This window comes from Macrobrachium nipponense, chromosome 8 (genome assembly GCF_015104395.2).
Source record: "Macrobrachium nipponense isolate FS-2020 chromosome 8, ASM1510439v2, whole genome shotgun sequence".
NCBI classification, from domain to species: domain Eukaryota; kingdom Metazoa; phylum Arthropoda; class Malacostraca; order Decapoda; family Palaemonidae; genus Macrobrachium; species Macrobrachium nipponense.
The window spans coordinates 53,622,895-53,647,119 of NC_087203.1; the positions used below are offsets into that span (position 1 = coordinate 53,622,895).

The 24,225-nt window shown below is 38.3% G+C and overlaps 1 protein-coding gene across 1 annotated transcript in view; it reads left to right on the forward strand.

The window, feature by feature from the left end:
- Positions 1–24,225, forward strand: part of LOC135222783 (myeloid differentiation primary response protein MyD88-like) — a 467,144-nt gene that overhangs the window by 212,053 nt on the left and 230,866 nt on the right. The window contains 1 exon segment of the mRNA XM_064261052.1: positions 8,078–8,182. Coding sequence (XP_064117122.1) covers positions 8,078–8,182 — 105 coding nt within the window.

Below are 24,225 nucleotides of genomic sequence, written 5' to 3' on the forward strand. Positions count from 1 at the left end.
CGATTTTTAATATACCCCTTCGGCGTTTAAGGGTTAATGGCCCGCCCAGCCTCCCCTCAGGAGATAGGTGGAAGAGAAAATCTGATTAGAAAACGGGAATGGTTCCTAGTCCCGCCACCCAGCGGCGGGAGGGTAGATCACCTGACCTACCTGTAGCGTGTGCTGCGAAATTTGAATTTCTGTCGGGGACGACGGAGTCTATAGCTAAGTATTTATCTGCCAGGTAAGTATGTACAAAACTTTATTGTATCATAACAATATCATTTTCAATACTTTCAATGTACTATACCGTCATTTTTTCTAATGTGAAATTGTTCTTATGGATAAATAAAACATTAAAAAGGTTTTAATAACTAAAAAAAGTTTAAAATTACACACTAGATGGTGAAAACTCCCACACGTAAACAGTGCCACCATGGGGTGCAAGTGTAGTGTACGATACAGTCATTTCCTTTAAAAAACCTTTTAGATGGAATTTCCTCTACCTATCCTCTGCCAAAAAACCTTCAAACTCCCCTATTAATAAACATTAATTACCTTAATATAATTTATCTAGCCTTAAATCCCCAAAAACCGCACCAAAATTTACCACATTGGCAACCCTGTTACCTCCTATTCTGTCCGCCAGTTGGCAACGCTGTCGTTGACAGTTACAAAACCTTCCCTCAAAATCAGTTGTTAACGAGCGCCCGTGTTGTTTACATCACGGCCGCTCTTTATAAATTTCCTTAAACCTTTTTGTGCCTTTAAAGCTTTCATTATTTGTTAAATGAGACTTTTTGTGAATTACCACTCACGCACTACATCACGAAATAGTGAATTAACTTTGATTTCTGTTGTGGTACAGTGGTACCTCGAGATACGAAAGGCTCAACTTACGAAAAATTCGAGATACAAAAGCCAACATGAAAAATTTTACTGCTCTACATACAAAAAGTTTTCAAGAGACGAAAGGTTTCTGAAAGTCCGAGATTCACCCGATAACAATTTTGAAACTCGCGACGCGCGCCGCCATCTTAGTTCTAGTAGATTCGCCACCATCCTCCTGCTCTCCCATTGGTTCCTGATGCTAGCCAAGCCATGAGATCCTTCTCTCCTATTGGACAGCATCCCTCCCATCATGCATCTTACGTGGTGGCATGCCTTCGCTCGGCCACTTCGCACCCGAAGCTTTATCATACACATGCTGCATTCGTTCGGTCCAACGATTTCGTTTAGTATCGTAAATTCGTAAGTGATTTCGTTGTGCTACTTTATCGTGTTGTGAGAACCTAATTAGTATACGTACTACATACGTAACTTAATTACGTACAGTACATATAGTCATGGGTCCCAAGAAAGTTGCTGAAGTTCACAGAAAGAAGAGAATGCTTTCTATGGAGACAAAGATGGAGATAATAAAAAAGTATGAAGCTGGTTTGCGGTTGAGTGTGATCGCTAAGGAATACGGCCGAAATCCGTCGACGATAGGCACCATCCTTAAGCAGAAGGGAGCCATCAAAGCAGCTACACCTTCCAAGGGCGTGACTATTTTGTCCAACAAGAGGAGCCATGTGCGTAATGAAATGGAAAGGCTGCTTCTTGTATGGATCGAGGACAAAGAAATCGATGGCGATATGATAACCGAGACGGCAATCTGCCAGAAGGCCAGCGCTATTTTTGGCGATTTGATTGCCCAAGCCGAAGACGATGGCGGAGAGGGGACATCAACGGCAACCCCAGAGTTCAAGGCTTCTCATGGGTGGTTTGAAAAATTCCGTAAACGGACTGGCATCCATTCGGTGGTGAAGAAATTGAAATTACGTAAAGTATAAAAAAGTAAAAAGAAATGTAAAAATCAAAAAAAGAAAATAAATTTTATTTTAAGTTTTTTGTAAAGTTAAGTGTTACAGTTTTGTTAATGTGTTTTGTAAAGTTTAGTTTGTTTTTCTGATATTTTTTTATGTGTTTCGTAAAGTTAAGTGTACGTATCTGCCGTTTGTCCTCCTCCTCCTCCTCTGCCGCCACTTTCGGAGATTGCCTCACTCGAAAGGTAAGCTTCCACATTTTACGTTACAGTAATAATATTTCTTGTACACTAATATACACTTTATTTACAGGTTTTGCATTTTTATTATTAAGTTACGTATTGAATGGTCCAAATTGTTGTAGTATTTCATTGTTTATAGGTCAATTTACCTTTATTATGAAATTTACTGGGGTGTTTTTGGAGGGCTTGGAACGGATTAGCCATTTTACATGTAAAATGTGGTCCAAGATGCGAAAACCTCATGATTCGAAAGGCGCCTCGGAACGGATTAATTTCGTATCTCGAGGTACTACTGTACAGCCTCTCAGCCAACAGTTTCCAACAATACAAAACTATCCAAGTATCAACAATGTTCGACAAGAAATCACTATGTAGTAACTTTGCTTTTTGATCACTTACCCCTTAAAGGTGTTGTAGGGTCGAGCTTGATCCCAGTAGTGTCAGGAAAGTGGGAAGGACAAAAGCAAGGCAAACCCAGGTTCTGACATGATTGTAGTGTGTGGACTACTGGACTCTTGCAGGTCGATCACACCCAGATTCGAGATAATGATGATTTATGGGAAAAACATGTTTTTTGATGCGCATGAACCATCATTCTGATCTAGGGTTAACTAAAATCCTATCTCCTAACACCTGTATGAATTCCTAATTCAGTTACATAACCAGTTTCTCCAGAAACAGAACCCAAAGCAGCCTTTTGACGCTGCCACCACTGTTATAAGAGAGGCAAACCTTGCCCCCCCTCCCTTATGAATTAGGAATGGTAACGTGGACTTGAGCAGGCACTGAATTTCTCTCTCTCTCTCTCTCAACCTCAACGCAACTCACAGACCATAACTACCTAGGTTACTAAATCAGATCCCTAATTATAAAAATAAACTATTTGCAAAGAGCAAAATGATTAACTGAATGAGTAAAAAGTCAGACCATAACTACCTAGGTTACTAAATCAGATCCATAATTATAAAAATAAACTTTATTTGCAAAGAACAAAATGATTAACTGAATGAGTAAAAAGTCAAGTTCTGAAACACTAGCTTCTAAATATAACCCAATGAGAACTCCAAATCATGCACCAGTATATGTATATAAGAGTATAAGTCAAAATAGGAAACCAAAATAACCTTAGGGATTGGACCAAAAACCCGTCCATCTCTATCTTTCCAATAACTAGACATCAGTCATAAGATAAGCAATAAAAAAAAAAGGTCATTAATATCTCCCCTATAATCAACACCATTCCATTGGGGTTTGCCAGATCCATATGAGATAAAAAAGGAATCCCACATAAAACATAAAGAGTAATATCTCTGAAACAAGTGTTTAAGATATACTTGGGCAGAAATGTGAGTATGCTTACTCATTTCAGCTGTAAACACAAATACTAGTAAAATAAAAACAAGCCATGCCAAACTCTGCCTCCAAGTAGGGCCCAGTTATCTTTCCTCTCTCATCATATAGGGGAACAGACCCCATGTACTCATGTACAAACTTTCCCCACAAGACATCCCCTTGAGATGACATCACTGACAAGTAGCAAGTTCATTACACAGGAAAAGTTCATGACATCACTTCACTCATGTATGGACAGCTAATTGCCCCACCCATGAAATCTAACTGAAACCAGATTGGAAGTGTACCTACTTCCGCCCGTGCACAAGTACACACCATCTCTATGCCCTTGTCGCGGATGCAAGAGCTGAGACAGCAATCTTCAATATTGTGCCATCTCCAAAAAGTGAGTAATCGCAAGTTGCGAAATCTTGCTGTTTCTGTGAGAGCCAATGATGACAATTACAAAATTTCCAACACACTCGCTTTTCGATCTCCTGAACTGACATTTTGTCATCTCTCCACAGTGCAGCAAAATCATGCATATGCAAGTTAATGAATTACATTTACATGGTGTTCATATTATATTCACAATATTATTTCATATGTTCCAGTGAGAATTCCGCGAATAGTACAGAGGGTTGACTATATATTCTTGAAGACCTTTTGCTAGAGAAGGTTATCATGCAGCTCATGGGAGATGTAACTGCTGTTGATTCATATTTGCAATATGTTCAGATATAAAATGTGGTGTCAAGCCTTTAGTTCTATCGTTGTGGTGGAAATCCTGCTATTGAAATTTGGGAGCAAGCAGGTACCCTTTGACTTACAGAACACCTTCATATTTTGGACTGCTTGTTATAGGCTTTTGACTAGGCCACAGGAGTCACTAGTACTCTACAAGTTCTTTTTTTCCTTGTAAGGATCCTCTGACAAGTCTCATTTCATAGACCTTACACCCTGTTATGGTTCCAATGTCTGGCAACAGCACTTGCCAATAAGGATCACCCAACAGGCAGGAATGTTGAGAAACTTTTTTTCCCTTCATTAAAAAGCTTTTAGTTTGTTGGGCTGAACATGTTTCTCTGGCTGCTTTATGATGTGGTTTTCAGCTAACTTTAACTGTAGATGAGGTTTATTCCAAATAATGAAAATTTTCATGATGAAATTAGTTATTTGGATTCTTACCTACAGTTAAAGTGGAAACCCACCCAGCCTCCCCACAACGTAGTGGGTAGTCATGAAGAATTCTGACAAATGTAAACATTCCAATACCACCTGGTGGGAATTTGTTTAATTTTGTATGCTGAAGATATAATACACTGGAACCTTGACATACGAATTTAATTTGTTCCGTTACCATCGTCGTATATCAAAACAGTTGTATCTCAAAGCATTTTTTCCCCATTTAAAATAATGTAATATGTATTAATCCGTTTTAGCGCTATGAAACCACACCAAAACACAGCTAAATTACATATAATATACACAATTTATACCAAATAAACGAGTTATAACACACATAATGATAAAATAACATAGTAATGTGATAAATGATAATAAATGTTAATAAAATCAATAAAAAAAAAAGGAATTTTACTTACCACAACAAAAGATGACGAGAGGCCAGCGGGAGGAGGAGGTAGGGAGGGGTGGCAGGGAACGATATGTTCTCTTTTTATTTACGTATGTACACTAATAACTATGTAATAAACACAAATGAAATAACATTGCTAAACTAATTTTTATTTATTTATTTTTTTAGTTACGTAAACACTTACTCATCATCACCTTCACGTCTGGCCTTTTTGGCCTCACTTTCCTGGATATTGTAGAAGGATTTCGACCATACTCGTTTGCCAAATCGATGATACGAACGCCACGTTCATGCTTTGCTATAATTTCATGTTTTGCTTCCATTGAGATCATTTTCTTGGGTTTTTTCATATCACCTGCTTTGTCTTGAGCTTTGGGACCCATGGTTAATAATAAAATAGACAAAATAACACGAAAAATAGGCACAAATACAATGAACTACACGACGTGTTAACGATGCAGCACCAACAAACAAACAGACCGAACGCCATCTATCGGTCACCTATACAACTATCACTCATCGCAAAATCGTATCTCAAAATATTTCGTTGTATATCAAAGCATATATTTTCGCAAATTTTCTGTTGTATCTCAAAACACTCGTATATTAGGGCAATCATATGTCAAGGTTCCACTGTAATAATTTAAATTTAACAGTAGGTAAGTATATATTCTTGAAGACCTTTTGCTAGAGAAGGTTATCATGCAGCTCATGGGAGATGTAACTGTTGTTGATTCATATTTGCAATATGTTCAAATATAAAATGTGGTGTCAAGCCTTTAGTTCTATCGTTGTTTTGGAAATCCTGCTATTGAAATTTGGGAGCAAGCAGGTACCCTTTGACTTACATATTTTGGACTGCTTGTTATAGGCTTTTGACTTGGGCACAGGAGTCACTAGTACCCTACAAGTTCTTTTTTTCCTTGTAAGGATCCTCTGACAAGTCTCGTTACAGAGACCTTACACCCTGTTATGGTTCCAATGTCTGGCAACAGCACTTGCCAATAAGGATCACCCAACAGGCAGGAATGTTGAGAAACTTTTTTTTCCCTTCATTAAAAAGCTTTTAGTTTGTTGGGCTGAACATGTTTCTCCGGCTGCTTTATGATGTGGTTGTCAGCTAACTTTAACTGTAGATGAGGTTTATTCCAAATAATGAAAATTTTCATGATGAAATTAGTTATTTGGATTCTTACCTACAGTTAAAGTGGAAACCCACCCAGCCTCCCCACAACGTAGTGGGTAGTCATGAAGAATTCTGACAAATGTAAACATTCCAATACCACCTGGTGGGAATTTGTTTAATTTTGTATGCTGAAGATATAATAATAATTTAAATTTAACAGTAGGTAAGTATCCAAATAATTTATTTTATAATGAAAATTTTCATAATTTTCTTTGGTATAATTGCTAATTATGCTGCCATCTGCTTCTTAATATGTTTCTATGGCAGAAGGTATTCATAAGAAATAGAAAACTGATTTTTAATGATTATGCATAGAATAGTGCATGTCTCATTTTCTCCCTTGCATAATACCTGTTCTTATGTCTATTTGTTTGTATTTTAACACAAGGGAATACCCATTCAATTACAAGTTCCTCTAACCCATACATTATCTTAATGTAATCTTTACTTATTATAAACATCAAAGGAAGAATGTGATTTTAACTGTTGGAAAATACACATGGCTAGATTAAACATACATGTTAATATAGATATATTTTATTTGGAGGTTCCATTAATGCCAAGTTGTCATTACATACCATATTTTTTGGAGTCCATATTGAAGCAAGAGTTGTGATTTAAACTGTTGGTAAATAAATGGAGGTGATAAAACTACTTGTTGTTGCAAAGATTTTTTTTTATTAGGGAGTTTTGTATTGAAATAGAGAAAATTGTTGTGTTTCATATTGGAAAAACAGATTTAGTGAACATTCTACTGTCTTTGAACGAAGTTTTATCTGTTTTTTCATCAATTTTAGTACGTATATCCATTTATTGGACATTTAAGAGATTGCGATGTATAAGGAACTAATGTAGTAGTAATTACAAAAAAACTTTTGAGCCAACTGTATGTGTTAACTGAAATATCTTATTAAACTGTTTACAAAAACAAATGATAATATTAATCCATCTTTGGTTTTTCATTGTCACTAATATTTGATTGGTTGCTGGGTTTCAGTTTGATTGACATCTCCACCAGGCCAGCTTTAATTTAGTATAACATAGATAAAGGATAATTCAGAACATATCCTTATCTATGATACAGGATGGGGCAGAGAGGACGATAAATTTTGAAAATTTCACAAAATCATTAACTTTAGTTTAAAACAAGTTTTATTGACATCACTGTATTCACATTGAATTAGTATTTGACAAATTTAAGTTTGGAAAACAATATCCTTCATGTGGTGTCCGTCTTCATTGATGCATTTCTGAAGGCATTCTTGGAAGTTGGCCTCCACTCTCTCCAGCATTGCTCTGTCAATTTGAGCAACTTCCACGTGAATAGCTTCTTTCAAATCCTCCAGTGTACAGGGCTTATGCTTATACACACGTGCCTTGAGGTATCCCCACAAGAAATAATCACAAATGAACAAATCAGGGGACTGAGGGGGCCAAGGAGTGTCAGCAAACCTGGAAATGAGGCAGTCACCAAAGAGAGGGCAATGCATGTCCATTGACTGCCTCATTTCCAGGTTTACTGAAACTCCTTGGCCCCCTGGGTCCCCTGATTTGTTCATTTGTGATTATTTCTTGTGGGGATACCTCAAGGCACGTGTATGAGCATAAGCCCCGTACATTGGAAGATTTGAAAGAAGCTTTTTGCGTGGAAGTCCTCCAAATTGACAGAGCAATGCTGGAGAGAGTGGAGGCCAACTTTCAAAAACGCCTTCAGAAATGCATCAATGAAAAGACACCAAGAAGGATATTGTTTTCCAAACTTAAATTTGTCAAATACTAATTCAATGTGAACACAGTGATGTCAATAAAATTTGCTTGAAACTAAAGTTAATGTTTTTGTGAAATTTCAAAATTGGTCGTCCTCTCTGCCCCACCCTATATATATTTGAGAACACTTGTTTGCTCATATACTATAAGAGTCATAGATTTTCAGACGGTGATTATGACAAATCCCAAAGTGAAGTTGGAGGACTAAGGACTCTTTCACCACCACCAATCGATCAGGTCTCATTATATGACCAGGATATTTTAACTCGAGGTAAGAAAACATATTTCTTGGTAGTGAGTAATCATGGTGTGTGTTCATACAACTAACATATTTATTTTACTTTACACCATGTAGTTGTAAGCTCCATTATTTTAAATGTATATAACATCATTCTTAACTTTGTATATATAGTTCAAAGAACATACTGTATAAAGTTCATTGTTGATCAGTGAGTTGAATGTTTAGAGTGTTATGCATATTCATTACTTTGAGGTTACAACCAGTGATAAATGGCCCATTTTTAGGATTTAAAAAGTATATGTATCTCATATGAAATATTAAAAGTACTGGATTTTTATTATTTACCAGGCAACCTGCAACTGCTGTTTGGCTTCTATTCATTCTGTGTCTTATGCAAAACAGTACGGCAAGTTTCAACGAAAGATATATAAATCATTTTGTAGTAACAAGTCTTTAACCCCTTTGGGACCATGACGTTTCTACTACGTCATGGAGGGTGCAGTGATGCTCCCCTTGACGTATATACGCTGTCATAACTCTATAGCTCAATAGGAAAGCTTGTAGTGTTGGGTTATGTCTCCTATCGGTTTTTGAAGGCGTGGGTAGGCTGTACTAACACACGCAAAGCTGCTCCTAGTTTTTCAGTCAATTGTGGACATTCTTGGCTATGACGTCGTAGCCTCCTCATCAGTTTATGCACAGTCATAGTTGAGTTCACGCATATTGAGAACAGTGCTATCTCTTCCTAGGAATATGTTCCTTTATGGAAGAGTATTAGTGGTGACGAGCTCTCAAGAGATGAAATAAGTGATAATGACGTGGAAGAACGAGAGGTGGAAGGTGGGCCTACATATGTTACCAATATATTCGAGGATCATCATCCAACATTGTTGCCAGACTTTCATGATGTTTTTTCATGGACGAATCGAGCGCTTTGGGGTTGCATTTTTCTTTATGCCTCGGGATGCATATTTTTTTTTTTTTTTTTTTATGATAATGAGAGAGCTGCATTATTTTTTCAAGAAAATCCCAAGAAAAAAGGAAAATTCATGGGTTGACATGGCGAGAAGTAAAAGTAAATACTATATATATATATATTTATAGTATTTGTGTATACATATATATACTACACATGTGTATATATGATTTCACATTCATTTCCATCAATATATAAAGCAGAATAGATATTAGTATAACGTTTTCTTTCAGGGTTAAACAGACTCTAGGGTAAATTGGGAAAATGTGGGATGCAGCATCTCGCTGATTATGCGTCATGCAGTACCGAAGGGGTTAAACAGCTAATCAGCATTGTAAGTGCTGTCCAATAAGTATGTAATAACTTCATGCACTTTATTCCAGTAAAATTGAAAAAGCAATTCATCTAGCTATAACTTTATATCAAATTGGTAAAGAAAGTACTACATATTTATACCGGGTTGGGCTGGCAGGCCATTTCCTACCTTAGTTTCTGGTTTTCCAGATAGTCTTTACTTTTTTGCCATAATGATAGGTTCTCTTCTGAGACTAGTACCAATATCACCTTGAGACTAAGGCATGTTGTTGAGTTGATGTTGGTAATGACTGGATCATCATCTCTGTTCAGCTAAAATTTGTAGAGCATTTTTCAATTGAGTCGAGGTAGGGAGAGAAAATACAGAACTAGAATGGATAATTGAGCTCTGTTGCCTTCACCTGATGAATCAAAGTGTTTGTACTGTACTTACGTAAATACTGACATGGTAAAATTGATACATAGTAGAAGAACATAATTTGCTTTTCATTTGTTGATCCTGGACAGTAGATGTAAGGAATTTGCTTTTGACAAGTGTATGAAAGAAATTTTGCCTGTTAACCCTTAAACGCCGAGCCTCTATTTACAAAAGTGTCTGTTGTATGCCAGCGACGTTTGGGAGTTAACACCGAAGCGGGAAAAAAGTGTTTTTCAAAAAATCACAGCACGCTTAGTTTTTAAGATTAAGAGTTCATTTTTGGCTCCTTTTTTGTCATTGCCTGAAGTTTAGTATGCAACCATCAGAAATGAAAAAGAAAATCATTATCATATATAAATATTGGAATATATGACAGCGTGAAAAAAAATTCATATATAACTGTATAAAAATCGTGCTGTGAGCAAAACGATTAAAGCTAATGAGCTATTTTCTTTTTGTTGTATTGTACACTAAATTGCGATGAGATTTCAGTATATAACAAATTGTAAAACAATCAAAGCAACACAGAGAAAATGTTATCACAAAATGATGCATGAATTCGTAACGTGCAAATGTAAAAAGTTTTTTTCTAAAATTCACCATAAATCGAAATATTGTGCTAGAAACTTCCTGTTTATTGCAAAATGAAGGTAATTGATTGAATAGTGCTAGACTGTAAGAGTTTTAGCTTACAATTGCAGTTTTCGACCATTTCGGTCGAGTTAAAGTTGACTGAAGGTCGAATTTTTTCTGTTTATCGTGATTTATATGAAAATATTTCAAAACTGATAAAAGCTACAACCATGAGTTATTTGTTGTTTTATTCTACATGATATCGCGCATATTTTCATGTATAACACTTTATGTAAGGCCTAATATGAAACGGTGCTAAAATTACGACAAGGTGACTAAAGAAATTCTGAGATTTTCAGCAGAGTTACTGCGCATGGAGGGAAGGAAAAAGTTTTTTTAAAAGATTCACCATAAACTGAAATATTGTGCTAGAGACTTCCCGTTTGTTGCAAAATGAAGGTAAATGATTGAATGTTACTGGAATGTAAGAGTTTCAGCTTACAATTGCATTTTTCGACCATTTCGGTCGAGTCAAAGTTGACTGCAGGTTTAAATTTTGGCACTTGTCATGATTTATATGAAAATACTTCAAACCAATAAAAGCTACAACCATGAGTTTATTTTTTGTTGTATTCTACATGAAATTTCACACATTTTCATGTATAACACTTTATGTAATAGAAAATGGTGCAAAAATTACGACACGGTGACTAAAGAAATTCTGAGATTTTCAGCAGTTACTGGATGCAAAGGGAAGGAAAAAGTATTTTTCAGAAATTCACCATAAATTGAGATATTGTGCTAGAGACTTCCCCTTTTGTTGCAAAATGAAGGTAAATGATTGAATGTTACTAGAATGTAAGGGTTTTCACTTAAATTGCATTTTGTTCATGAAACTTACCTGTCAGATATATATATAGCTGTATTTTCTGAAGTCCGACAGAATTTAAAAAACTTCCGACACACGCAGTGGTCGGCCAGGTGGTTAGTACCCATTCCCGCCGCTGGGAGGCGGGTATCAGGAACCATTCCCATTTTCTATTCATAATTTTTCTGTCGCCGGTGCTGAAAACACCTGTTTTCAGTACCTCCGGCTTAGGATTTTGGAAACTTCATTGCCGCTAAGTATCCTAATTGTCTTTTAATTTATTTACTTGGATTTGTGGCTAGGCATACGCTATCTTAAATTGATTTGAATTTGATTCATTTTTTGCATAAGATATCTGAATCTAGTTAGGCTAGTTTCAGAGGGTGTTGTCTGCAAAGATAGGGTGTGGCTACCGAAAGCTTCGGTAGATCCGCACTTGGTATGCACGAGAGGTATGGGTCTTGCTTCTTTCTTGAGATTTGTCATGTAAGGAGTGTGAGACTTTGTCTAATTCCGTAAGGAAGACGTATGATTCGTATGTACGCAATTAATCAGTAAACATGTCTAATTCTGGTAAGAAAAAGCTAATGATGCGTAGGGTACGACAATTAATCAGTAAACAAAAGTCAGGGTAGTGAACCTGCTAACCCTCCTGTAGACTTTATTTTGCCTAACCCTATAGTATGGCCTACGGGTTATGAATATGTCTGCGAGAGGTGATCGCTCTCCTTCATTGTTGTGAAGAGTGCTACTTCTATTATTGTTACTCCTAACCCTGTAATGTTGCCTTCGGGCCCTAAAACAGTGTCTGTAGAGGTTATTGCCCTTTCTCTTATACTCTTTCGATTCGTAACTTAGAATCGAAAGTGCTTGCTTTAGAGAGCAATAGTGAAGTGGCTAAGTGCAGTGATAGTCTCCTTGTGTAGTGGAGGGTGCGTCAGATCGGCCTTATTTCGCCTCTAGGCCGGGACCTCTGCTTGACTCCCAGGACCCGGGGAGAGAGCATGTTGAAAGCCGAAGGAGGGTTACGAGGAACCCCCACCGATCTGGCGTGCCTTCGGCAGTTTCTGATGAAAATCCCCAGACTGCCAAAGTGCGTGCACGTGCACGAATCCTGAAGGATTGCTTCTCGTCCTCCGAGGCGTCCTCCCCGCGCAAGGGTTGGAGCTCTCGGAAGGACTCGCGCCCTCTAAGAAGCTTTAGAGAAGAGGACGCTTCACGTCCTCTCTCTCGTCAGGAGGGAACGTCAGATCGGCCCCATAACGCCTCTAGGCCTGGACCTCTGTCGGACTCCCAGGACCAGGGAGAGGGCATGTCGAAAGCCGAAGGAGGGTTACGGGGAACCCACATCGATCTGGCGTCCCTTCGGTAGGACCTGTTGACGCTTCCCAGGCTGCGGAAGATCGTGCACGTGCACGAATCTCGAAGGATTGCTTCTCGTCCTCCGAGGCGTCCTCCCCGTGCAGGGGTTGGAGCTCTCGGAGGGACTCGCGCCCTCTAAATAGAAGCTTTATAGAAGAGGACGCTTCAGTGAGAAGTAAGAAGGCGAACGTCGCCTGATCACGTGTACGTCTTTCCACCGAGAAATATGAAAAAGAAGGCAGTTTCTCTCGCTTGTTTTGACGCCTGTCAGGAGCGTGACGCTTTTTTGCACGCTTCTTTTGACGCTTGGCTTGAACTGACGCTCGGATGGACGCCAGGCGCGCGCCGATCGTCCTCGCCAGTGGACGCCGAGCGTGCGCCAGGACGCCGAGCGTCCTCGCCAGTGGACGCCGAGCGCGCGCCAGCGCACGCCAGGTTTGTCTCCTGGCTGAACGTTTCTGTTGAACTCTTCAAGCTCTTGTTTAAGATTTGAGCCTCAAGAATGTGAAGTAAGCAGTGCTTCGGAGGAAGCTTAAAGTGAACAGACAACTTCGTCTTCGAAACCCAGCAAGACCTCGGGTTTCATGAATTCAAGAGGTCTCTGTCAATATTATATTGCTTTTCGCAAAGGTGGATGGAGTTAAGGAAAGCTCAAGGGAAGATCTCGTTTTCTCTACCGCAGTCAAGACTTTGCGATAATGCAGTTACGGGTTATGTAAAGGCTCGACGTCCTGCACGTCAGGACTCTCGGCAACGTTCAGTAGGATTCTTGCAAAGGCACTCATCAAAAGGACGCTCTTCAGGAAAGCGCAAGACAGGACTTCCTTTGCCATACTGCCAATAAATTTTAAGCTTTAGCAGGCATTAGTTGTGATACGGGAGAGGAAGCTGGTTGGAGAGTTTCTTCCTCTTCCCAGGATAATTTTGCAAGCTTTTTAGCCCATCTGAAAGGGTTTTTCAGATGATAGATTTTGTTAGTTTCTAGTCAGGACTACGCTGCCGAATTGAACATCGTCGTTCTACCTGCCGTAAGCCCAGTCTCTTAACAGGATTCTTGCCCCTTCCTCGTTTGAGACGGGAATCGGAAAAATAAAATGCTCAACTTCCTGGATTACGTTTTGTCAATTCAGTGACTTTCCCCCATTGACAATATACTATCGTTTTGTCAAGTAAGTGGGTATCCCCTCATTGACAAAATATCTCTTTGTCCCGTAAATGGGTTAGTTCTCATTGACAAACATCTCATTAACTTGATATTACGTAAGCGAATAAGCTCTTATTGACAAGATTCGGAAGAGCTCTCATTCGTCATTCGCAGACTCGTACAAGAAATAGACTTGTAGACTACGTCAATGAACGCTTATGTCCAATAACATAAGAAGCTTGAGCTGTCTGGTTGATTCTCTAAGTTTTGTTCATGAAACTTGCCTGTCAGATATGTATGTAGCTGTATTTCCGAATTCAGCTATATATATGTCTGCCAGGTAAGTATGAACAAACTTTATTGTGATATAATATCATATTTTGCCTTGCGTTATTTTACTACTGGTTGGTTCAAGTCATATACGCTTGCTGTAGTTACCTCTTCGGATGGACATTTAAGGACATTTAATCGTTACTCCCTGCAGCCTTCCAGGAGTTTCCGATTTATCTTTTACCGTTGTATGGTAGTGTTCTGACGACACAAACGCATCTATATATTTAGCGTTTTCTGTTTCGCTTAAATATATCAGCTTGAGAGTCTCTTTCTGCTCAAAAAATAACGGACCTATTCCTTCGTAGAATAGGGTAGCTGGCAACCCAGACATAAAGTTAAGAGACGACGTTCGTAAGCTGCTGGCTGCTGCTGTGTCTGTCCTCCAGTCCAACTGTCCAACCGAGCCAGTAACAGATCGTGCGCTGTCATGCGCGGTAGGTTACGTCTCTCTCTCCTGCGGGATTGACTGACTAACCGTATCTCTATGCTGGCGGTTACGTCTCTCCTGCGGGATTGACTGACTAACTGTATCTCTGTCCTACAATCACGGACTTTAGCCTAAGATTGAGGGGATTTCTTACGTGAATGAATAAACGTTGCATTCGTTTTGCCTTACTATGTTCAACAGAGTTATCTCTTAATCCTTTCGGTGCTCGTTACCGCACGTTATAGATCTACGAGTCTACCGCAACATTGCACTTTTATATGCTCTCCTGCTTAGGCAAAGCGCAGACTTATTAGGGAAGTAAGCATACTCGGGGAGGGAATGGATGAGCTTGCTGGGGACCATTTCCTTCCTGAAGAAGTTTGTTTCCCCGAATAGACTGTAATTCAGACCTCCACAGTTTTTTCCTACCGGGAAACTGAAATATTATTCAAGATCTAGGAATGATTCTGAACATCTCTCAGTGCGTCTATCACCTGAGGTGATAGAAAGAAGGTGCCGGACATCTGGATAGGGTTTCAGATGTCCTGGATCTTAATCTGAAAGAAGTAAAAGCAATTCGGTCGTCCCTCCAGTCCTCGAAACGAGTTTTTGGAACCAGTGGTCCAGATCAACTCTGATATTCCACAGCTCTCTCATATCTTAAGAAGTATCTTCTCTCGGTCCCTGTTCGAGTTTACGAGAAAGAGCCTATTATAACAACAGGCGTAGAATGTAACGATCCTCTAGAGGTTCGTTACAGGATTGCAAAAGTCCGTACGAATCGTCTCGATCGACGGCAGCAACTATTGACTTCCGAGTGGAATCTTTCTTTAGAAGTAAGTTGAGAGTTGTGGAGACTTTAGGGACGCCCTTTCATTCTTCTCTTCGATATGTTGAGGACGAAGAGGCTTCTTCTTCTCTGCTCCCTTATTCTCGATCCGGGATCGGTACCATTAAACGTCATCCTATGATATTAAACATGGATGGATGTTTAGTCTCTTTTCCCCTTTTTCAATCGCTTAGGAAATGTAGTAAGAGGATTTATGACGTCAGAGGGAGCGACAATGACGCTGATCGCCCCATGTTGGCCTTCAGGATCCTGGATTCACAGAGGTCACATCCTTTCTAGTTCACTTTCCAAGGACCTTTTCCGAGAGAGTCGGTCTACTCTAACTCGAAAGGTACCTATAACCTCTCCGCTCTGAGTCTGACTACGATCAGACTATCGAGATGTTGACAGGAATAAGATTACCGTCTTCCATTTCCATCTGAAGAATGGGATAAGCTGGCAGTCACAACTATTAAAGAATACGCAAATATGTTGTTGACGGCCTTTGGGCTCAGAGATTTGCGTCTGTCAAACAACAAAGCCTTTCACGATCTTTGAGTTCTGTGGAATCTCGAAACTCGCTCACCATCTACTTTTTGTCTCACCTGTTTTCTCGGAGTCAGACACTCGTGCGAGATCAGGCGACATATAGTAGCCCAGAGTTTCTTGTTGACGAAGTCGGTTGCGTTTATACACCCCCGATGATCGTGTAACATGAGACCAGGTTGGACTGTCAGGCATTCTTCCTTCGGGACTGAATCGCCTTTTTGCTCCTCGCTCCTTTCTCCTGGCACCAGAAGCTCGAGTCAGGAGTTGATTCGCTGACGACGTTGGGTTGCGTTCATACACCCCCCAAGGTTTGCTTAGGTTGATTCGCCCATGCAGTATAGACACTCATCCTTCAGCGAAGAATAGTGCCTTATGGTCTTCAGGGTACAGCCTTGCTGTCCTTGATTCGTCTGACTGGTCAACTGGTCGGTCACCTGACTTTAGTACAGACGGACTGACTGTGCATGTCCAGATCGAAGCTTTCAATATGGAACTTAGACGTAGTCTGAAGTTCTTGATGTCAAAGCATTCGAACCTCTCCTACCTGTTATCTTCTTGCATGTGATCAGGAAGGCCTTCTTCTAACCACCCTAGATACGACAAAGAGGGTTAGTGAGATTTTAAGCCATCGTCACAAGTTTTGGCTTTAGAGAACACAAGGCGGTGTGCTCTCTAAGCCTTCCGTTGTGGCCTAAGAATGAAAACCCGTTTTGTCCTTGGGCCAGGAGCTTGGACGCAAGGATGGCGCAAGTTAGTGGGCAGGAGCCAGAGTCCTGTGCCCTGTTGGGTCTCTCAAGTTTTATCTACATAAAACTCAAGAAAGTCGAAGTCATTCGGGCAATCTGCAGTGTTCCGAAAAAGACCAGACTTGCCCATATCGAAGAACACCCTGGCTTTAGTGTTAAGGAGTTCTTTCAAAAAATGCTCCTTCATTGTGTTTGCACAAAGATTTGAAATCTTTTTATCTGAATGCTCCACGAGGTGAGGGCGCGGCCTCGGAAGCATTTCAACAGAGCATGGCACTCAGCAACATCCTGAGTACCATGTTTTAGCGAAGCAACTCTGTGTTCACTTCACACTCCCTGCGAGATGTGAAGATGGCATATGAGATCTGCTGCTCGCTAGGGCCATACGTGTCTGCAGACACAATCTTGGGGGCAAGAAGTACCACTCATCCTATCCTGTAGAAAAAGGTTAGGAAGAGCTCTTAATTTAGTTGTTGAGTCGCCGACAACGGCGACTTCTTAACTCTTAAGCCTTAGTTAACACACCTTAACTTTGGCTAGGTTGGTCAGGTGGTGATATATATATTTATATATATATTTATTTACTTCTTAGCCCTCATGGTATGGTCAATATGGTCTAGTCACATTGTGGTCACGCCCCCGTTGACAGATCATCTAGAGTGCACCAGCTTTATAGGTCTCTACCTCGCTGGCAACTCTAGTAAAGCAGAAGCAGACTTGGGTGACAGTAATCACGAAGTCAGCTATGCTAACAGGTGGAACCAAGATGTAAATCATCTGCATGCATTTGTTTCCCAAAATCCTTCTATTCTGTCCCTTCCCACCTCCAACGGTGGGATTCAGCTATATATATATCTGACAGGTAAGTTTCATGAACAAAATGATATTGTTATGATACAATAAAGTTTGTTCATACTTACCTGGCAGATATATATAATCAAGTACCCACCCACCTCCCCTCAGGGGACAGTGGAAATAAAAATTATGAATAGAAAATGGGAATGGTTCCTGATACCCGCCTCCCAGCGGCGGGAATGGGTACTAACCACCTGGCCGACCACTGCGTGTGTCGGAAGTTTTTTAAATTCTGTCGGACTTCAGAAAATACAGCTATATATATATCTGCCAGGTAAGTATGAACAAACTTTATTGTATCATAACAATATCATTTTTTTTACCATTTCAGTCGAATGTGTCAAGAAATTGCTCTCCGACAATGCGTTGCTGATGCTTTGTAGTGCGATTTAAAATCTTTCACAAACTAGGCATATACTATTTTTCCGCGAATATTTAAAAAAACTTTTTGTAGTCGACGTACCATACGTCCACTTGGCACCCGACAGGCAATTTTAGTCGACATACAATACGTCCAGTCGGCATTTAAGGGTTAAGAATGCAAAGTGCATTTGAACTGTTGTTAGTGCAGAGAAAATGAATGTGCTCAGCCTAATGTTTTTAGATTTGAGAAGGTTATGTACACCTGCTTAGCTGTTTCTGTACAGGTAAGGAAGGAGAGTGGTGGTGCTGCTTCTCATGAAGTATTCAGCTCTCAGTTTCGCCCCAACTCTCCCTTTCGTATTTTGTTGAAAGTTAACACTATTGGGATGTTTAATGATTCTTTTTCCTTGCCTGGACCTTCAGGTTTTCATAATTCAACTGAGGCATTGACTAAGGAGTTGGATAATTTTTTTTATATTTTCTCCAACAATTGATTGAGTTGGAAGGTGATGATAAACATTCTTGTCTGCATACAGTTAACTCACTGAGCTCTGTAATGAATTGTATCCACAATTGAATTTAGAATCTGATCACCCTTCTAATTAAATTTAATTGAACTGCCTATAAAGAAATACAGTGGACCCCCCGTATTCGCGTTCTCCGGATTCGTGGAGTCACACATTCGCAGATTTCTCTTGGGAACGTTTCCCCGCATTATTCGCGGAAAATGCACATTCGCAGTATTTTTCTATGAGAAATATCCACAAATTCCTGGTTTTTTTTGTCAATTTCATCATAAAATGCACTTTTTGTGATAAAACTATTAAAAAAAAACCAAGTATAAACATTTTTAGTGGGTTTTTCTTGAGTTTTAACTAACAAAATAGGCTGTTTTTAGCGTTTTTATTGGGGTTCCAAACATTCGCGGGTTCTAACTGTTCACTGGGGTGTCTGGTACGCATCCCCCGCGAATACGGGGGGACCACTGTAGTCCATTGTGATTCAGCCAGACTTAATCCATCAGTGCATAGTATTTGAAAACTTAAGCTAGTAGCACCAAACTTTCTGCTTGTTTTTTGTCCCTTTTTGAATTCTATCAAAGCCAAGCACAGGCATTCCCTAGTTACCAGCGGGGATTCTGTTCCGACAGTGTGATGATAAGCAAAAATTGCTTATAACCAAAAATTGCCAGTTTCTGGGGCTTATTGGCACAGATAACTGAAAATCAGTGCCTCTGTTAGGTATGTATTGGTGCCAATACCCGATTATTGGCGCCAATAAGCGGAAATTGGCGCATACCAGCTCCGAAATTGCCAATTTTCATCACTAGACTGGCGTGATAAAACCGGATTGCTGATAACCCAGGCCTCTGATAACTGGGGACTGCCTGTACCGCCAAATTGGAACCCTCCTAAGGCATTTCTGATTATCTCTTTTAACTTTCTCCCACAACAAAATCTATTCAGGTAGGTCAGTTCTTGGTGGTCTGCTGCTGAGATGGACCATGTCATTGGAATATTTAATTCTTTAGAAATTTGGTCCTTTCTAAACTGGTCTCTAGGTGTCTTTGCTCATAACATTAAGGAAATGCATCACTTTTACCAGAGTATATTGAACATTGGGACAGGAGACAGAGGGTTTCTGAAGTTTATATCTTAAGGCATTGGTCAGAGGAATAAATAGACATATATATATTAAAATAAATGTGGTTGATAACCTTAACTCTTGCCAGTTAGAAACAGATGCAAAACAGTGAATTCCTCAAATAGAAAACACACCGTTTGCAATACGAGATGTGAAGACATTCCAGAGATATGAGGTAAATCACAAGGGAGGTTACTTCAGGTCGTTTCTGTCACCGAGTACATGCACAATTCAAATGAGTACATGGGAATAGACTGGCATGGGTACGTTCGTGTTCAGTAGTATGCATGTATCTGTGCGTCTGTTGTTGGGCGTACATACGTACAATGGTTACAAGTGAATGAAATATAATCTCTAGTATGTGAATTAACAGGGCAATTAGATGACAAACTGTCGTAGTGGTCACAAAAGACTTTGCCGTAGGGGAAAGGAGTTTGGAGATCCGTCGAAAAGGTAAAGTGAAAGACTTTGAAAATTATACCTTTATGTAGTGACACTGACTTCAGTTCTAGAGAAAGGGAAGTGCGCTGCAACACTCTTTTATTGATAAACTTTAACATTTCATTATTTGATAATTATACAGTGGGGCCTCCCTTAGTCGCGGATCATACAGTGGGGCCTCCCTTAGTCGCGGATCAGCAATCACAGTATCAGTTAATCACGGGTTTTTCCTTGGATCACTTCTCAGTCTATATCGCTGGTATGAATCACAGCATCGCAGGCTTGTCCGTGGTAGGCTAAGCCTCGTCCAGGTCCGATAACCAACATTTTTATGAACAGATTCACATTATGATATTAACTGACAATAAAGGTAATAAAACCATTCTTACCTTATATAATATTGGCACATCTTCATAATATATATATACGGGTCTCGCCTAAGTATAGGAAGGCGACCCATTGAATGTTATAGCTTGCGACTGTCATACGCAAGTATGGTGTTTCTACTTCCCATTTTGTCAGAGTGACTTCGATGCAGAGAGATTTCTAAGTTCCTATTAGTATCTTCCTTAAGTGTAGAGGCGATGACTCAAACTCTGAGTTAACAAACTTTAACAATTTATTAAGAACTACATCTCTGGAGTAGAGGAAGCGTTAGTTTCAGAGAACTGCTCTTGATGGAGAGAAGTAGAGATCTAAAGTTACAAAGTCTTTCACAAAGATAACAGAACAAAGCTATCTCAGCATACATAACATACAGACAGACGAACATGTGACTAGGAAGTCACGTGTTACCTCTGCAGGTGATATGTCACCAGCTTCTCTTAGGAAGGCGCTGTGACCTGTTTTGCCAGATAATGGTAATGATTGCACAGGCAAATGCAAACCAGGCCACTGCAAGCATAGCACATCAGCGTCTAGCTTACGTCGTGTTTTGAATACATATCACACTCCTATCTCGCCAGTGACCCTTGGGTCATGGGAGTATTTTCATATATTTAAAATATATGTTTTAATAATGTATTTATTACATATAGCCTATTCATAGAATAATTCCACATCATTGACATCAACTCGTAGTTGAGTGGCCAGCAGAAATGTAAACATTGAGTTACATTGCTCCACAGCGACGTTTGTCATTCGTTAACCTTGTAGAAATGTTAATAGTAGTAATGTAATTACAGTAGTAATAACATTTAGGAAAACATTAATGTTCAATTTGAATTTCATTATTGTTTTGGTAGAATGTAATCAACTCCTCTGAACACTGCAGTCATACAAACGATAATTGTCATAGATTATCGTATTGTTGTTTGCGATCGGCGACGAAGCATAAACGTAATAAAACTATTTTTACCTTATATATGATTGTCATATATTCATAATAAAATGCATATCTTATGTATTATTGGCATATCTTCATAATAAAAAGCCTCTTCAAGGAATAATTTCTTGGGGAAAGCATTTTTCAAAAGATAAAAATACACTTTTATAAGTTTACAGTATGCATTGATTACTTTATTTTGACAGTATGCATTGATTACTTTATTTTGATGATTACATTAATATTACAGTTTGGTACTGTAATCAGTACAGTAACTATTTTTATCATAAATGTACGTATATTTATTCACGAAGAAAATACGTATGATTACTGTGACATCACCAAACCTACAGTCTCGTTCGTACATACTATTTTCACACAATGTGATAGTGGTTACACCGCTCTACAAACTACCGATGTATTTTACATCAGATCCTCTAAACTCTATCATAAATAACTTTACTTACTTTTTTTGTGGAGCCCACTTTTTTTTGTGGAGCCCAAATTCTATATCCTGGAAAATAAACGAAATCGCGAATTTTATCATAGAGTAAGATTCACTAATTACTGTGTTTTCATCTTCTTTTCATGACTAAATACATTTTTAGAGCAAAATTCACTAATTACTGTGTTTTCATCTTCTTTTCATGACTAAATACATTTTTAGAGCAAGATTCACTAATTACTGTGTTTTCATCTTTTCATGACTAAATACATTTTTAGGATAAAAATCAAATTCTCTCTCTCTTCTCTCTCTCTCTCTTCTCTCTCTCTCTCTCTCTCTCTCTCTCTCTCTCTCTCTCTCTCTCTCTCTCTCTCTCTCTCAGAGAAAAAAACTATAATACTGATATATTATTATCGTAATAAAAGAACGAGATGGTCCCCAACATTTGTAGGTACACGTGTTGCCATATTTTTATTCTTTCTGTGATTTACTAAACTGTGCTTCAATACAACTTTTATAGTTGACTCAATGATTATCACATATTATAACAGTATACAAGAGAATATCTTATCGCTGTCGATGTTTCATTTCTTATCACCATAAAAATATTTAAAATACAAATTTCATTATGTTATTCTTGAGCTAAGCTAGTCAACAGTTACTCTCTCTCTCTCTCTCTCTCTCTCTCTTCTCTCTCGTCTCTAAACTCTGGTCAAATCCCTATCTCATCTCTCTCCTACTATATATATATATTAGAATATATCTATATATATATATATAATATACTATATATATATTATATATATATATATATATATATATATATGAAATATTAAATACTGTATCATAAACTTTTATGTACAAAGTTAAAAATAATAATAATGCCATTAATAAATTAGTTTCTTTTAGTAACTAAATTGTTTTCCAAAATAATTCTTTTGTTAATAAACGTCCATTAGCTGATTCTAAACGTAAACAAAAAACAAAAGACAAAAATAGATTTTTATTGCTGTATTTTGCTGTGTGTACATTAATATTATAGTTGGGTGTTGTAATCATTACAGTAAATCATGTTTGTTTTTATCATAAATATGTTCATTCACGAAATAGATATACTATGTACTTTTAGTTTCGTGCAGCAGCCAAGTCATGAAAATAGAAAGGAATTGTTAGCTAATATACTTTTTTTTGCTGATCTGATGAAGGGGAAATAGAAGATAGGAAATAATTTATAAAAGATTTGTGACATTATAGACATATAACTTAAACACACACACAAACAAAGGAGGCATAGAGTAAGCAAGGGAGCCGTTTTAATGACAACTCCCTTCTACTACTACTAATAGGAACAGCCATTGTTAGTATTAAAATCTTGAGTTGCAATAAGTACATGTGTATCTTCATCCTAGTAGGATAGCATGGACCAGTCAATAGTGAGTACCCATATGATAGTTTAAGATATACAGTGGGCCCCCAGTATTCGCGTTCTCCGGATTCGCGGATTTCTCTCTGGACCTTATCTACCCATTATTTGTGGGAAATTCGCCTATTCGCGTTTTTTTTCCGATAAATAATCCCAAATTCGTTATTTTGATGTTATTTTCATGACTAAATACATTTTAATGATACAAAAATGATTTACTAATTAACAATAACAGTTGTCTTTCTCTCTTTCTTACAGAGATGTATGTTTTCTGTTGATGAATAAATGATTTACTAATTTACAAATAATATAAATGTAAAGAGCAATCAATTCATTAAAGAAAATACTATAGTGAATTAGTAAGGTTTTAGTTTAAAAATTAAAAAATTATGTAAGAATGAAGGAAATCCCAGTCTTCACGCATCTTTCTTTCAAACTCCAGGTACCAAACTGAGGTCTAACAGCTGTCAAATATATTACGTAATGTGACTGGAGGGGAGGGAGTCTCTCTCTCTCTCTCTCTCTCTCTCTCTCTCTCTCTCTCTCTCTCTCTCTCTCTCTCTCTCTCTCTCTCTCTTTTTTACTGAGATTTGAGATTTTTATAGTACATATATGTAAAATATGTTTATTAATATTTTCAAATGATAATAATAATGATAATAATAATTGTAATTGAATAAATCATATGTGATAGTATTTTACAGAAATACTACAATAATCTTTCCTTTTCACTCTTTCAAAATAAGGATAACTCTCTCTCTCTCTCTCTCTCTCTCTCTCTCTCTCTCTCTCTCTCTCTCTCTCTCTCTCTCTCTCTCTCTCTCTCTTACAGAGATGTATGTTTTGTATGATAAATGATTTACTAATTTTCAAGTATTAATGTAAACAGCAATAATATCAATTCATTAAAGAAAATACTAAATAGAATTAGTAAGATTTTAGTTTAAAAATTAAAAAATTATGTAAGAATGAAGGAAATCCCAGTTTCACGCATCTTTCTTTCGAACTCCAGGTACCAAACTGAGGACCAGCAGCTGT